The sequence below is a fragment of the Taeniopygia guttata genome, chromosome 27, assembly GCF_048771995.1.
Source record: "Taeniopygia guttata chromosome 27, bTaeGut7.mat, whole genome shotgun sequence".
Lineage (NCBI taxonomy): Eukaryota > Metazoa > Chordata > Aves > Passeriformes > Estrildidae > Taeniopygia > Taeniopygia guttata.
In genome coordinates, this window is record NC_133052.1 from 377,600 (window position 1) to 393,642 (window position 16,043).

General features: G+C 44.6%; 1 protein-coding gene across 1 annotated transcript; it reads left to right on the forward strand.

Moving 5' to 3' along the window:
* Nucleotides 1-927: 927 nt before the first annotated feature.
* On the forward strand, nt 928-14,153 carry DCAF7 (DDB1 and CUL4 associated factor 7). Its single transcript, XM_002193846.7, has 7 exons — nt 928-1,410; nt 5,299-5,457; nt 5,765-5,876; nt 6,848-6,966; nt 7,563-7,772; nt 8,339-8,456; nt 8,960-14,153. The coding sequence occupies exons 1-7, from the start codon at nt 1,273-1,275 to the stop codon at nt 9,130-9,132; spliced, it is 1,029 nt and encodes a 342-aa protein (XP_002193882.3). The 5' UTR covers nt 928-1,272; the 3' UTR covers nt 9,133-14,153.
* The last annotated feature ends 1,890 nt before the right edge of the window (nt 14,154-16,043 follow it).

The following is a 16,043-nucleotide window of genomic DNA, read 5'->3' on the forward strand; positions in this document are numbered from 1 at the left end:
GGTGAATTACAGCTGTGTTCCTTGGGAGCATCCATGAGTTCATCCCGGGCATCATCACCCCAAAAAGGCTGTGGTCAAAGCCCGGTGACCTCATCCAAGGAGTGTGGGGCTGACACGTGCAGTCAGCTCAAGGGTGGAGCCCGCGGGGGCTTCGCCGAGCAATCCCTTCCCGAAAGGACGTTTGGAAAAGCTTTTCTGCAAGCCCAGGCAGCTGCATATGAGAAACGATCTCACAACCACAACTCGGGCAGAGCCCAGACCAGCGGTGCTTGTAGCGGGAAGCCCTTCAAGGAGCACGGCGCTGCCCAAAGCGGCCCCGCAGCGCGCCGAGCGGACACGGAGCTGCGGGGGCTGGACCGGGACCGCACATCCCCGACCCCGGCCCGCAGAGCCCGCGGCGGGTCCAGCCAGCCCCGCTGCGCCTCGAGCGGGGTGCCGGGCTCAGCGAGCAGCTCCCTAGGCAGCCGGCTGCACCCATTCTGCCAGTACTCGCCAGGGCTGCTTCCAAAAACAAGCACCATAATGAGCTGCTTGTTAATTAGAGATAATCGCGGGCCCGTCCGCCACTCGGCCGAGGCGGGGCTCGAACCGGCGATACACGAGAGCACGAAGCGGCCCCACCCGCCTCGGGCTGGCGTGACTGACATCCCTTTCAGCCAATCGATCACCGCTAAGGGCTCAAGGTCCCGCCTCCAGTTACTGCGACCCCGGCTAGCCAATAAGATGTCGACAACGGGTGCGCCCGCCCCCCCCGGGCGGGGCCAAGCGCAGCCGTAGGTTACCCCAGCCGGAGTGCGAGCGTCCGTTTGGAGTGAAGGGCCAAATGGCCAATAGAAAGCCGAGGCGGGCTGAGCGCACGGGCAGATCGCCCAATAGGCAGCTGCCGCTCCGAGTGACAGTTGAGGCGCCCAACCCGTGCGCAGTGGGCGGGGCTCCCCGCGTGGCTTCCGTTCCCGTTGTGTGAGGGGCCGCGTCCCGCACGGCCTCAGCAGCGCCGCCGCCTCCGCCGGGTCTGGGCCGGCACCGGGGCCGAGCCGTTCCCCGGGGCCGAGCCGTTCCCCGGGGCCGAGCCGCGCCGCGCCTCCCCGCCGCCCCGAGAGCGAGCCGAGCCTTCCCCGCGCCCCGGCACCCCGGGGGCCGCGCCGTGCCCCGTCCGTTCCTGTCCCGGGGCCGCGCTGAGGCTCCCCCCGGCCCGCGCCGCCTCCCCGCTCCCTCCGGCCGTGTCCCCCCGCAGGCTGCCTGGGCCCGGCCTGCGGCTCCCCCGGCCCAGCCATGTCGCTGCACGGGAAGCGGAAGGAGATCTACAAATACGAGGCGCCCTGGACCGTGTACGCCATGAACTGGAGCGTCCGGCCCGACAAGCGGTTTCGCCTGGCACTGGGCAGCTTCGTGGAGGAGTACAACAACAAGGTGGGCAGGGTGGGCACAGGGGCTGGGGTGAGGGACACAGGGAAGAGCCCTGGGGGCTGCTGGTTCTGGGATAACGCTACTGCAGGCTTCTCGTGACCTCTGATCTTCGGGATTAACGATTGTGTTGGCTTCGATCACATAGGCACCGCGTGCTGTGAGTTCTCTGTGGTGTAAAGAGGTGGAAACTAAAGGTATGATATGAGTCTGGATGCTGCTGCTATAGAAATAAAACAAGGTCCCCTGGCTTGGGCATATCTGGCTTTTTGCTCAATTTGCACAAAGGAAAGTTTGTGGCCAGTACATATATATGCATATAGATATAAAGAAGTTCCACCTCAATGTGATGAAGAACTTCTTTCCATGGAGGGTGGCAGAGCAGTGGAACAGGTTGGTCAAGCATCTTTTGGAGTCTCCCTTTCCTGTGACATTCCAAACCCACCTGGATGTGTTCCTGTGTCACCTGATCCAGGTTACTCTGCCTAGAAAGGAGGATTGGACTGGAGAGTTCCCTTCCACTCCCTGTGATGTATACAGGGTGTCTGAGACTGTGTTGGGAATGTGCTGTTCTCATGTACTTTCTTGCTGAGGAGGACTTGAGTGTGGTAACTTTTTTCATAACTATATAAACGACTCTCAGTATTGATTCCTCAGTACTTTTCCCTGAGAACAAGGGTGTAATGAGGCATGAGATTGTATCTTCAGTGTTTCCCTGCAGAGTGTGAGTGAGGAATGTCACACCAGTAACAGAGACCAATTCATCGCTCAGAACACATGTGCAGTCACTTCTGAACACCTTCAAGGTGCTGGTCTGGTATAATAAATTACCTAGAAATCAAAGAGAGATGAGAAGATGGAATGAAGTTATAGTGCATCCTGAAATTCTTGTGAAACTGAAGGTTTGCCCTCAGAGCTTGGTTTATATCATGTAGCTGTGTAGCCTTGTCAAGGTGTTTAATGGAGATTGTGGAAAATACAGTCAGAAAGTTGTGTTGGGGACAGGGCTCTGTAGAGGTTGTGCTGTACACAGCTGGCTCCTGGCACTGGAGCACACCGACAGACTCTGACCAGATGCTTCCCAGATTTCCACATCCTCCCAAGCAGTGCCCCAGAGAGAGAGGGTTCAGGGCAGTTCTTCTGGCGGAAGGTCATTTGTTCTCTAAGATCCTGCACTGCAAAGAAAAATTGATTGAATGCTGGAGATTAATTGGTGCAGTGGCGTCTTTCTGATTGTACATGACTCTAAAATAATCACAAAATGTCATTTTAGGTAGTTATAAATTAGACTAAAGTTAAGGAGGTTTTCAAACTACTGTGGACTTACTTCACTGTTCCTCCAACCATATAAGAAAAAAGCTGTTACTAAATTCTGCATCATTTAGTTCCATCTGATTCTTTAGTATCAAGTTAGAGATAGGGTTTTTTTAGAACTTAAGGAATGCTGATTAAAGGTGGTTCTTTACTCACATGCACTGTTGCAAATATGTTTTATGTTGGTAAGTGCTTGGATTATAATATGCTAAAATTAGATATGGATTTTCCTATCTTGAAGTGTTGGAGCGACAAATAAATATTTAGCATTCCTAGCTACTGGCATGGCAAAATCACAAAACTAGTTGAGGCTGAACATGCTGATCCTGGTTTTCTCTCTGGAAAGACTTACAGGGAGATGTAGAATGGTTCAAATTGTATCCAGACTGACAGTTACTTTCCCATAGGCATTACCTCAGTCTTACCTGGGCTGGACCTCAGGCACTCCTTTGTGCAGCAGCATTCTTGCCTCACGTGCAGAAGGGAGAGAGACAGGGCTCTGATGTAATTGGCATCCTAGAAATAATTCCATGTTCCATCCCCTCGTGTTCAGCCTGCACGAGAGGCTGAGTGGAGGGGTTCTGTAATGACTGTGTGTGATCAAGTCCCGAGAGAAGAGTCACAGCTCGGAACTTGCAGAGCTTCTCAAGCATTCCTGCTGCTCCCAGCAGAGCAGTGCCTGCCTGCCCCTCGCAGTCACTGCCAGCTGCTCCAGCTCGGGGCACTGGGCAGGCCCCTGAGCTGCAGCAGCTCTGCTAGTGATAGTACAATTCCTGTTCTCCAGCCTGGCCTGCACCTACACATGGCAAAGATCAGAGCTACTGGATTGCTGAATTGCTTCATCTTAAAGTCTGAGGAGGGGTTAAATGTGATTATGCAGTGCAGGAATATTTACATTAACACCAGTGAAAGGGGATCCTTTGCTCTTTGAGATTTGCTTCTGGTGAGGAGGATGTTAATTGTTTTGTGTAGGATTATTACAATCATGTTGAGTGGCAAAAAAAAGTAAGCAAGGGAGAAATTATTAGAGGTCATTTGTCTTCTGATCCTAACCTTGCCATAAGATCTTCTATCAGCATGGACAATTTGCTTCCTTTTTAAAATCTGCTTAGTACTTCTGATCCCTAAAGGAGTTAGAAAGCTATTTGTCAATCACTTCAGAAGTCTGGGGGATTTTTGACTGATTTACTAGGATGTGAAGGATAGTAAGGAGTAGCTGTACTAGAGAGGGCAAGACAGGCTGTGTTTCAGTTTTTGGAAGCATACTTGGCTGCATCTTTTTGTTATGAGATGGAAAGGATGGAGCTTCTCATTGTGGAGGGTGGGGCAAGGCTTTGCATTTAAGAGAATCTCTAAATGAGCTCAAAAAACTGCAAATTAATTAGATTTTAAGATCAACTGAAGTATTTGTTGATTTTCTGTTATGGGAGAAAAATATGATAAGTTTCCCATTAGCTGAAATGTGTTGTTTATTAGACAAATTACTTATCCCAGGATAAGCATAAATTTAGGATTTTTTCAGATAAACATCTTAGAAAAAGTCCATTAAGCTACTATTCCCAGGAGGAAGCTGCTGTGTGGAAAGTACTAGGAAGTTCCTACTGTGAGCAGCTTACAAACTAATTGCAGTGAGTTGTCCCCATAATGTTTGTGTTTGAGCAGCATTTTACACAGTGGGACTTTCAACCTGTTTGGGTCCTGTAGTCACTGCAGGTTAAACAAGTCCTCCCAGCACCTTTTGTTCTCTGCACACTTCCTGACATATCAGTATTATTGTAATAACATCATGTCTGGGACTTCAAGCATTACTTCAGGTGTTGTCATGACGAGGCTGTGTGGAGATAGTTTCTTGTTTGCTCTGTTTTGCATCATTCTCACAATGGGGCAAGTCTAGCCCTTCCGCCTGACACATCATTGTGCAAAAATTCTAATTTAGAATTCAGTTAACTGCTTTCTTGGTCTGTTCACACAAAACATTTGAATAATTATGTAACCATTTTAGCTCCTCTATATATTTTTTTTTAAGTTTGAATTCTGTTTTACTTTCTCCCTCTCTGATGTGATTAATTTATGAATTCTTCATGCACTTGTGACAGAACATTTTGGGTCATGTGGTCCTGAAAAAGCTTGCCAGCTACCTGACATGATCCATCACAATCTCCACGGTCATGGCCAAGAATTCCATAAAATGCACTTTAATTGTGCAAACTACAGCTTGTTCTGCTCTCTGAAGATGACATTGTCAGCATCAGTTCAGTTAAAGATGAATTAGAATAATGTTTGTGCAGTTTAAGGCTGTGATTTAAACTGGCCTTTGTGATGTGGAAAAGAGAAGGGTGGTCTTTAATGGTTCAGTTCATTTGGGATCATCTCTTCAAATCAAAGCACTGCGTGATTATGGATATTCTCTTTACTTCTATTCCCCAGCAGCGCTTTAACGATTTCTCATTTCATTGACATGATGATCCTTTTATGTTGTCCTTGAGGTGACAGAAAATGTCCTGAAACACACTGAGTCTTAATGCTGTCAGAAATTAGTATTTTGATAAAATGCTTTCTTTTAAATATGGTTTCTCACAGGTGCAGCTTGTTGGTTTGGATGAAGAGAGCTCAGAATTCATTTGTAGGAACACCTTTGATCACCCCTACCCCACCACAAAGCTGATGTGGATCCCAGACACCAAGGGAGTCTACCCAGACCTGTTGGCCACCAGTGGTGACTACCTGCGAGTGTGGAGAGTGAGTAAATCCTCCCTAGGAAAAGATGAACCGTGAACTGAATTGTGTTATATATTGATCTGCTTTTCACTCAAGATTTTCCTGACTGCAGTAATGTGACTATGAAGACTATAAGAGAAGCAGAATTATCATGGCAATTGCTGTTTTAATCAGCTTATTGAAAATTGAGCTGGTGGCTGTGTTTTCCAGAGCTTTAGGATGTAAAGCTGAGAGGAAAGAAACCTAGGATTAACTCCTAATGTTTTGTGCCAGGGAAACAAGTCAGGTGATGTTGCTTTTTAAGTCAGATGTTTTATTTTCTCTAAAGGTGGGTGAAACTGAGACCCGGCTGGAGTGTTTGCTGAATAACAACAAGAACTCGGATTTCTGTGCTCCACTGACATCATTTGACTGGAATGAAGTGGATCCTTACCTGTTAGGTGGGACTGACAAAATATTGTGGTTTTGGCACACTTTGTAATTGAATCTGATGAAGTCTGGGCTGTAACTGCTGTTGTGTCACTGCATGTCCGCTGGTAGATCTGATAATTAATCACAGGCTGCTGCATTGTAGAAACTGCTGTTGTTTTACATTAAACAATGAAAACAATCATCTCATGGGGACTTTCTATTTCATTGAAAGATGCCCTGTTCATGCAGAATAGGTCACTCAGGTTGGGCTAGGAACATCTGGGGATAGGGAGTCTTGGCCTTCAGGGCCGGTGAGCTGTTGTTGCAGCTCTGAGTAAGGATGTCCATCCGCTCTGTGACTTATTTCAGAGTTTTCTGGAGTGAATTTAAAGCTGTGCACTGAGCTGTGTATTTTGTGAAGCCATTTCAGCAGCAGGAGGTGAGCCAAGAGTCCTTAATTCAGTTGGAAGAGGGGGCTGAACACTTAAGGTTTAATTGTAGCCTGCAGGACAAATTGTGAATCCAGGAGACTGATGCAGAGGTTTGTTTCCCAGAAGAGAACAACATTTATGTCAGGGGGATTTGCTCGGGGATTAACAGTGATAATATGTCCTAGTAATTATTTACTACATTATTTATTTTTTGTGTGTTACATATCTCATCTCTTAAGAGCTTTACTGCTAACCCCACCTTCAGCCCACATCAGCAATCAATTAATAATAACACACCATCAAACGCTGATTGAATTTGGGGTTTGGCATACACAAGAGATGTACAGGATGGGAAAGTTGATCTCAGAGTTGCATCAGGCTTCGGAATAGATTGAAGCAGACATGAGCTATTTACACTTTATTCCTGTGTGGAAGGCTATATCTGCAGCTAAAAGGTTCGGGTCATTTAAATGCATGGAAAACTGCTGTCTGTTTGACATTCTTGATTTGAGTTCTGTGCTGCCTTTGTGACTATATTAATTTTGCTAATAGAAGTGGTTTTGTTTCAGGTACCTCTAGTATTGACACAACCTGCACTATTTGGGGTCTGGAGACAGGACAGGTTCTGGGAAGAGTAAATTTGGTGTCTGGCCATGTGAAGACCCAGCTTATTGCACATGACAAAGAGGTGATGGGGGGGTTTTGACTGTTTACATTTAATCTTTTAAAAGCAGTAGAAAAGAAACAGAACTTTTCCTTTTTTTTTTCCTTGAGCAATTTAATAATTCAAAGCGGTAATTTATGGAAGTTTGTATACATTTTTCTAAAACTATATACAGTTTTGAGTACCTAAATACTTTGGGCTATTGAAACAATTCTTTTTGCTTATCATAGACTCTTGACTTAGGAACATACTTGTTTTAACAGATTGTGCTCCAAAATATTGTAGAAAAATGAGGTAAAACATCAAATTAGATTTTAAATCAATTTCATATCAAAGGTAATAAGCACCTGCAAAATTATTTCATTTTAACATTTTACTTTTTAACAACTAATGTAAAAAACCCAAGTCTGGGAAACGGATACGTTTTCGTTTCAGCGAGTGATACTATATCTCCATAAGTGTGTATTTCCTCCTTTTGGCGGGTGGCTAAGCAGTTGCAGGGAGCACGAAGTGCTGGGAGGCCGTGTCGCGTGCACGGCCCCCGGCCCGTGCCATGCCAGCCGTGCCGTGCCGTGCCGTGCTGTGCTGTGCCGTGCCAGCCGTGCCGTGCTGTGTGGCAGGTGTACGACATCGCCTTCAGCCGCGCGGGTGGCGGCAGGGACATGTTTGCCTCGGTGGGCGCTGATGGCTCGGTGAGGATGTTCGACCTGCGGCACCTGGAGCACAGCACCATCATCTACGAGGACCCCCAGCACCACCCACTGCTGAGGCTCTGCTGGAACAAGCAGGATCCCAACTATCTGGCCACAATGGCCATGGACGGCATGGAGGTGAGGCAGCAGCGCCTCTCCCCTAGATGCTGATGGTGATTTTCTGGGGCAGGTGGTTTGATACTCATTTATACCCTGGTATTTACAGTAAGGGGGCACTGTCAGTACCCAAAGTTTGATTAAGGACCAGTTCTTAGTGTACTGAGGAGTTAAAGAAGTGACTTTGGCGTTATAGATTTAAGCTTTATGGCTTGTATATATTTCAGCTGATTTTTAAGAGGAGTCTGTGAGCAGTTGGGCAATAATTTTCACATAATATCTTACCTGCAGGTGTTTGAGTCACTTTGTTCTTTCCCAGCCCAGTTTTAGTTTGTTAGCAAGGCTGCTTCAGGGAAGCGCTTACTGTTTGCCCCTGTGGCCTGACTCACAAGACCCCTGTGAAGTCTGACTTCTTTTGAGACACGTGGCACACTGACCAGCTGGAAGCTTTCTTTAGGAGCAGGGCTTGCTTACCTACCACATCCTTTAGGAAAGAGCCGTGTTTATAGCCTTACCTCAAAATATTTTGTATTTTGAATAAATTTTTAAAAATGCAGTTTATTAATGTAGCTGGTTTTTTTCTGAAGGTTGTGATTCTAGATGTCAGAGTTCCCTGCACCCCTGTTGCCAGGTTAAACAACCACAGAGCATGTGTAAATGGAATTGCCTGGGCACCTCACTCTTCCTGCCACATCTGTACAGCAGGTAAGTGTGACCTACAGGGGAATCTCGGAGTCTTCCACTGCATTTGCAAAATCCTCTTCATCCTGAAGTTTATGCAATTCTCTGCCTTCCTTGTGTTAAAGAATACTTGCAATTTAGAAGCTCTTTATTAGGTGACCTTCCTAAAATGTTACAGAAATAGACACCTACTAGAGTTTATTGTGTGGAAGTGGTGAGCCCAGTACTCAAACTGTGCATTGGCTCTGGCTAAGCTCCTGTTATTTTAATGCTCCTTAGCTTTTTTGTAATGCAGTTCTTAAATGTTTTCTGCTGTTATGCGTTCCACTGGTCATTCACGTATCAGCTGTGTCTAGGATATTGTATAATGATCCAAGGAGCATAATTGTGTTGTTGTATCCGCTTGAATATGGATCAGGATTCACACAGCCATGTCTTACCTGGCTCCTCAGGCTACAGCCTGTAGTAGGCACGTATGGAGATACTGTTCCACCCTGACTGTACTTGCATTTGTTGTCTGTGTGCAGCGGATGATCACCAGGCTCTCATCTGGGACATCCAGCAAATGCCTCGTGCCATTGAGGACCCCATCCTGGCCTACACAGCCGAGGGAGAGATCAACAATGTACAGTGGGCATCCACCCAGCCAGACTGGATAGCCATCTGCTACAACAACTGCTTGGAGATCCTCAGAGTCTAACTTTGCAGCCTCGTGCACAGTGAGGCAGGGCTGAGTCGTTCCCCCTCCCCTCTAAAGTAAGAACATCACCAGTCAAGTGGCCAGTATCTGTTGTTGCTTTGCATCTACTGTTACAAGAAACTCTTAGAAAAATTGACGGCAGGGGTCTCCTGTCTCTCAAGACTCTAAAATGCAGAGACGTGCTGAGCCTCTTGGAACATCTGGGTTCTGGTTTTCTTGTGAAATTCTTTTTCCCTCAGTAAAAGTTCTGTATATTTGTTTGTTGACTGTATTAATAAGCTTGCAGACTTTTAAGTTGCTCCATATGTCCATGTGTTTGTCAGCCAGCTGAGGCAGCACATCCACCAGTTTAATAGATGCAGGTGCAAAACAAGGTGGGGGGGAAAAGACAATGTTGTTAACAGCCACCTTGGCAGGAATCTTTATCATTCCTGTTCTTGCTGCCTCTAAACTGTTTAAACGTTTGTATGTTTTTTATATATTGGGCTAACTTTCTATTGAGTAAGGTTTTTCTCCCTAATTCTTACTTTTGATATGTGATCCACTTCCATATGTCCAAAGCAGGACCTGTTTATGGATACAAACCACAGTAACACTGCAGGCTCCCTGGCAGTAAAGGCCTGCCAGAATTAACTGTTGCCTTGGCTCCCTGTATCTGGTGACCTGGGCAGAATTTTCTGGTGCTGTGAAGTACAAGTACTTGTTGCACAATTTCTTTACACTTTTCTGATGATCAAGGCAGTTGTTACTATGGTAGGTCTTATTTTTAAATTTAAGCTGAGTTTGTGTGTATCCTACAGTCGTGTTAGCAAACAGAGCAGTGATAGGTTGAGAAAGATCCATGTATGACGTGAGCTCCCAGGAGGTAAACAATTCCTGAAAAAATGTATTTGTAATGGGCTTGGGATTGACACTTCCAATCAAATTATTTCCCCTTGGAAGACTTACCTTATCTAAACCAAAATAAAATGGTTTCACACTTTGTAGCTTGCTTGATTGGCAAATAATATGAGCAAGATTTTGTGGTTAGGCTGTACTTCGGAGGTAGTGTTTGACCTGTGTTCCTGGGAAGTCTTGAAGGGAGTGCAAAGCAATTTTTTTGTGAAGTGTGTTTGCTTTATACTGCCAGGTCTTGTTGAATGAACAAGACAAGTCAGAAAAGCTGCTCTGCTATCCAAAAGAGAGCTGTTTTTTTTGAAAGAAATTACTCTCTAATGTGATGCACAAAGGTGGATCTGGAAGGAAAGAAGCTGTGCCATGTGTCTTCCTCCTGACTTTGGGGGATGTGCCAGAGGGCTTCTGTTTGGAGCTCTACAATAATACTGTTCAATGAAAGCTGAGTGAATTAGGCGAGATAAAAATTCTTGTTGGAATCTTACACAGGTCTTGTGCTGAAGCCTCTGCAGTGCTCTCTGATAAAGACATGACAGCCAGAGCTGGTCTGGAAGGGTGTGCAGCCCAGTTTCTATGTAAATGTCAGAAACCATCAAAATTCTTTCCACCTAATGAGTATTCACCTGCAACTGGAGGCAGATTATAAATAGTAGGACACTGGCAAACTTGCATCTTGTCAGTTTATGCAGGAAAGGCAATTTGGGAAAGCAATTGCTGTGGAACACTGAAGCTGACACTGAGAACACTGTCAAATACAGAACAGAATCTGCAAAGTTTTGTCATTCTGGACATAGAGAAATTCTCTTCTGCAGGCTGCTTCTCACCGTGGAGCTCAGAAAAACATTGCCTCAGGAATTTGATAGGAATTCATTAGGGTCAGCTGTATTCCATAACTCCTTTTGATAGCAGAGAACCAAGAGACTAACACTGTTCAAGCTGATGTTTTGTCGGTGTGTTCAGTTGTGGGATTTCTGACAAAGCTTGATTTGACTTGAAGGTCAATTTTTCCTATTAGCAGCAGTACTGAGAGTGGTGTGTTCCACAGACAGGTTTTAGCTAGATGTCAGAGCAGTGTTAGCCAGTCACTTTTTACAGTAGCGCTTCATCTGCAACTGGAAAAACTTACGTAGAATGAAGCAAAAATGGGTGTTTTCTTAGCAGGAGCAGCTAATGGCATTCACAGCTTTAGGAGTCATCTGAAATACATTCACAGGCTTGTCATGCTCTGTTTAATTACAAATGGCAGGCAAAACATGCTGTTACTAAGAGGGAACTACCTGCAATGTTAGTACTTTCCATGTCCCCTTTTTGCTTCAAAGTTCATTCCTGTACAGATGGCATGAGTCAAAGATGAATGCTAAGATGATGAGAAGAGAGGTTGTATAAAGGAACTCATGGTCTGAATAGCCAGGTAGATTCTGCCTCTGTTGATGATGTAAATCTTTTTAGTGAGGTGAAAACCTGCTGTTAGTAAGTGGAGTGTTGAATTAGTGTGTAGTGTGCCAACTCCGTAAACTGTCTAAATGAGGAGAGCTATGGTAGCTTGCATCTATGGGAATTGTACTTGTGTGTGCAGGGTTTTAAAAGGCAAGGATTTGAGTGCTTTGACAATCTATTTAGAAAGAAAACACAGTGGTTTCAAATAATATGAAAGGAGACTGCTAAAACAGGTTGTTTCTTATGAAACCTTGAAATTTATTTAACAGGGGAGGCATTGCCTCTTGTAAGTCAGAATTAATGATCCTTTCAAAACTTAGTGGTAATTAGTCTGCTGAATGTTCTGGATAATAGTGAAAAGCTCGGTTTTGCCTCATGGTGCAATGAGAAGCTTGCCTCAATCTCAAGTGTAGATCATAGCCTGCCAGAGACCAGGTAAGGGGAGGAGTCTGATGTACAGAATTCACAGATGTTCTCATGCTTGTTGTCAATGGAAATAAGGAGCTGAGTGTGTCTGTTTTGTTGTCTTGCAGATGGCACTTTAACAAGTATCTTTTTGGTAAGATTAGGAGGAGAGTCATCTTTTCCTCAGCCCTTGTAGGGTAGGCATTTGTCTGTGTTGTGTAGAAAATGTTAAATAATGACCATCACCAAAATCCTAAACTGGGGACATAGTGGACCCTCACTTGTTTTTACTGAAAGCCAAAAATATGGGCACTTGACAAGGCTGTAAATGTTAAACTGAAGCTTCGTGTTCTGAAACTGACCCTGTCCTGTAAGGCCAACCCAAGGGATGTACTGCTGCGTGTCCCCCAGAGTACTTTCTGTTCAGGAACTTAGTGGTGTTTGGGAATTCTCTTCTTTAACATCGGAACATGATGATGACAGTGTCGAGTTGGTTCTGTAGGGATGTGCCTGGAGTCCTTGGATAGCTTGAATTTTGTGAGAGAGAAACTGCAGCTGCTGCCTGTAAATTCAGGCAGCCTGAAACCTTGAACTGACCAGCTGGTTAGTGGTGTTTTAACTCTTTCCAGACACACTGGAAAGAGTGGACAACAGCACAGCCAAGCTCTGGGCTCAGCAGACTGTACAGTTTCAGTCCCATCAAAGTACTAAAGGGCTGAGTTTTCCCAATGCTCATAGCAAAGTGGTCCCACCACCTCAAATGTGTGCTGTTATCCTGTCAGGTAACACAAATTCTCTCTAACACGTTTCCTGCTTTCTGCTCTCAGACCAGTATTTCAGAGCAAGCCTGTACCTACTGTTCTGTAGGCATGGAAAGCAATGAGCGAGTCACTGTTAAGTCTGTCCCAATTCCTCTTGATCTTTGCAGGGAATCCAGGGAATTAATTGTATGTGGCACTTAAAGAGCACTTTCTGATGCAGCTGTACTTTCCCTGCTTAGCCAGGAAGTCAGAAATGTTGCATTCTTGAGGGTATTGAGGAGAGTTTAGGATGGCCCTGACTTGATTTGTTTTCTGGAAGAGATCTCCAGAACTTCCAATCAGCACCTTTCACCAGCAGTAAAAAGAACAGTAATTAGAAATGCAAATAAATACCAGTCACTGAAGGCTCATCTGTTGACTCATGGCAGACATCAGATGTGAAGGGACCTGTGAGAGTTGCTGCTGCCTCTTTCATTTGACAAGTGTGTCTGCCAAGGACTTCAGTGCCCTTTTGTGCAGCCTCTAATACTTAGGCGAGAATTTCCAGTCATAAAAATACTTAAAATTATCTCAGTGGCTTCCATCAAGCTTGTTTCTTTATAGGAAAACTAACAAAATTAATGATAAAAAGCTATTTCCTGAAGAAATATGGCCATGTGCAGCCTGTGGTCCAGCTCCCGTTCCTTGGAGTTTGCTTTCCATGTGCAACACGTGCAACTCCAGCCCCCTCTTAGTGCTGAGGATGGGTCTGTGGAATCTTAGCAAGGCAGAAAGGCAAGAACCAGAGCAGGACAGAGTCCCAGTGCAGCTGGAAAAAGGTATGTTGCTTTTTTTGACAACTTGGGAAATAAGGAATTATGAAATCTACTATTTAAAAATAACTTTTTTTTAACCCTTGGGTTGCTAGCAGTGTAAAATGTAATTTAAATCCATTGCGCCGAAGCATTTTTGTTACCAGTAGCTGGGTAGGAGATACTACTTTTAGGTGTGTTTTCCCTTCTGCTCTCCCCATTCATAGTCCCGTTGTGGTAATTTCCTGAAGGTGTAATCTTTGTAGCATGGTTGTACAAACATCCATATGAGATTCCTGACTTCTTGTTCTCACTAGAGTATGTTAAAGCAATAGTAATTTTACTTCTGTCCTTTTCTCCACCTGCAACTTCGCTACTATTCTGTCCTAGAGGAGTCCCAGTATCCTGCTATTCAACAGACATATATTGTTGACATGGATAACTGCAGTGTCCCTATATTCCTTTATTTTTATGGAGAAATATAAAAGGGTTTGTTACAATGGATTTTAACACCTGAGTCATGGAACCATATAGTTGAAACTGTAAATTTTAAGGCAATTTTCTGAACTTGCTTGAAAGTGGAATGTTGCATCCTTTTATGCTATTTCCTGCTTCCTATGTAGTTTTATTCAGATTTTTTAACCTTCTTTCTAAGTTTTGGCCTCCTGTGTATTAGGTACAGTATTTTCTGCCTTTCATACTTTGTAATAAAAACGGAACATTTGTAGATTGACTGCAGTTCCCTGTGTGATGAGTGAAAACCTGGGGGGAGCAGGGAACTACAAATGAACTTCATTTCTGCTGTGTGCAGTTAGGTGCTGTAAGAAGAGGTGGATTGCTTTGCCTTGCCTCTGCAAAGCTGGTGAAGTATATTGATCCCTTGTCCTACAAATACCCAAACAAACTTCATAATTCCAGCTACTCTTAAGTTGCAAGTTTCCCCAAATAAATTATTAGTAACCCAGTCATGACAGAACTACAACAGAATGGTTAATGCAGCTGTACATTAAATATTGGCTTTCTTAAAAACCTGCTGCAGGGTTGGTGTATTCCAGTGTTGTTTCTGCTCATGTTTTCCAACACTTTGCTTGTTCCCTGCACAAAAAAAAAAAAAAAAAAAAAAGGGAATTATCTGCTGTATGGTTTTGTTTTTAAGACAAGGGGAAGATAGACTTTTTTTTTTTTTTTAAGAATTCAAATAATCAGTCTCTGAGAGATTTTTAATACAGGCAAAGTGAAAACAAAGCAATTAGGCACTTCTGTAGCTTTAAGTCTCTCCTGGGCAGGGTGACCTCTCTTAAAGGGTATTTTTTCCACACACTCAGTCACTGCTGTCGTGTCTGGAATTGGGCCAAGAGGAGAATAGTGTGGCAGAGCTTGGAAATTTGTACCTTAGGCCTTGGCAAGCAGGACTGATGACTTCCTTAAGTATTTAGATTAAATCTAGTTCAACTAAACGGTTGGATTTCTTTCTAATTCTTTGTGTACTGGCTTTGAAATAAAAGTTTACTAAGCTTCATGGCCACAGTGGTAAGAGTGTCTGCAAAGATGCTGCAGTGGTTTTTAAGTTATATGTGGACTTTGTGTTAGTAACTCCTGCTCAGAAAAAGTACTTTTTTCCTAAGAAGTGTTTGTCTTTCACCCTAGAAATGTATTTGCATCCTCACAGATTATTTTTGTCCTTGGATTTGTGCTTTGGAATACTCCAGAGAAACTTTCTCACCTGCCACTATGGTGGAAGGAGGCAGCTTGTGCAAATTGGAGCAGTGCAAAAAGTGGGGGACTGGTGGATAATGGGTGAAGCAGGTTGCCTGTCAGTGTGGCAAAACAAGTGCCATAAAATGATGTAGAGGAATGTAGGTGGAAAAAGAGACAAATATTTTGGAACAGCCAACATCTGGCTCAGCTGTCTTGCTCTGTGACCGTGGGAAAGTCCCTGCTCTGGTAAACCAGCTGTAAGTGACAAGCACATAATTAATCAGTAATCAGTAAAGGGCTCGAAAATACTTGAAAGAAACCCTCCGTGGTAACAGTGCACAGCAGTAGCTGTAGAGAAAAAGTGGTCTCTGAGATTATTCTGGGGCCTGTGACTGGGAGAAATATTTAATTTAGAGCTTTTTCATTCGTGCTGTTTTAGAAACAGTCCAGACTGTCAGCTCAGAGGAAGTAATGATCTGAAAGCATATAATATTTTTAATGTTCTTCCTCCCCTTCTCTGATTTTGCCATTCCAAAGGCAGAGCAGCTTCTGGTTTTTAAGCAGCTTCAGAGCCCCCTCTGCTGGAATGCTGCTGGCAGCCAGGCCCAGCCCTGGCAGCAGGACAGCTCCGGGGCACAGCTGCTTCTCCCGGCCGAAAAAGGCTGCTGCAGGCGTGTTTTACAGGAGTTCCACATGATTCATGTCTCTGCTGGGGGAGAGATACATCTGGGCCCATATATATCCTGCCATGCTGTCCTGCACTTGGGTAATGGTGATGGTGTTCCATCCTCTTTGTTTTCAAAGCTGAGAACACAAGAAACTTTTAGGAGAGACAAGAAATGCCTGGGATTAATGAGATTACTCTTACATCTGCTGAAGACAGTGCAGGACCCTTTCTTGCATCCTTTGAAGATCGGATCCCTCA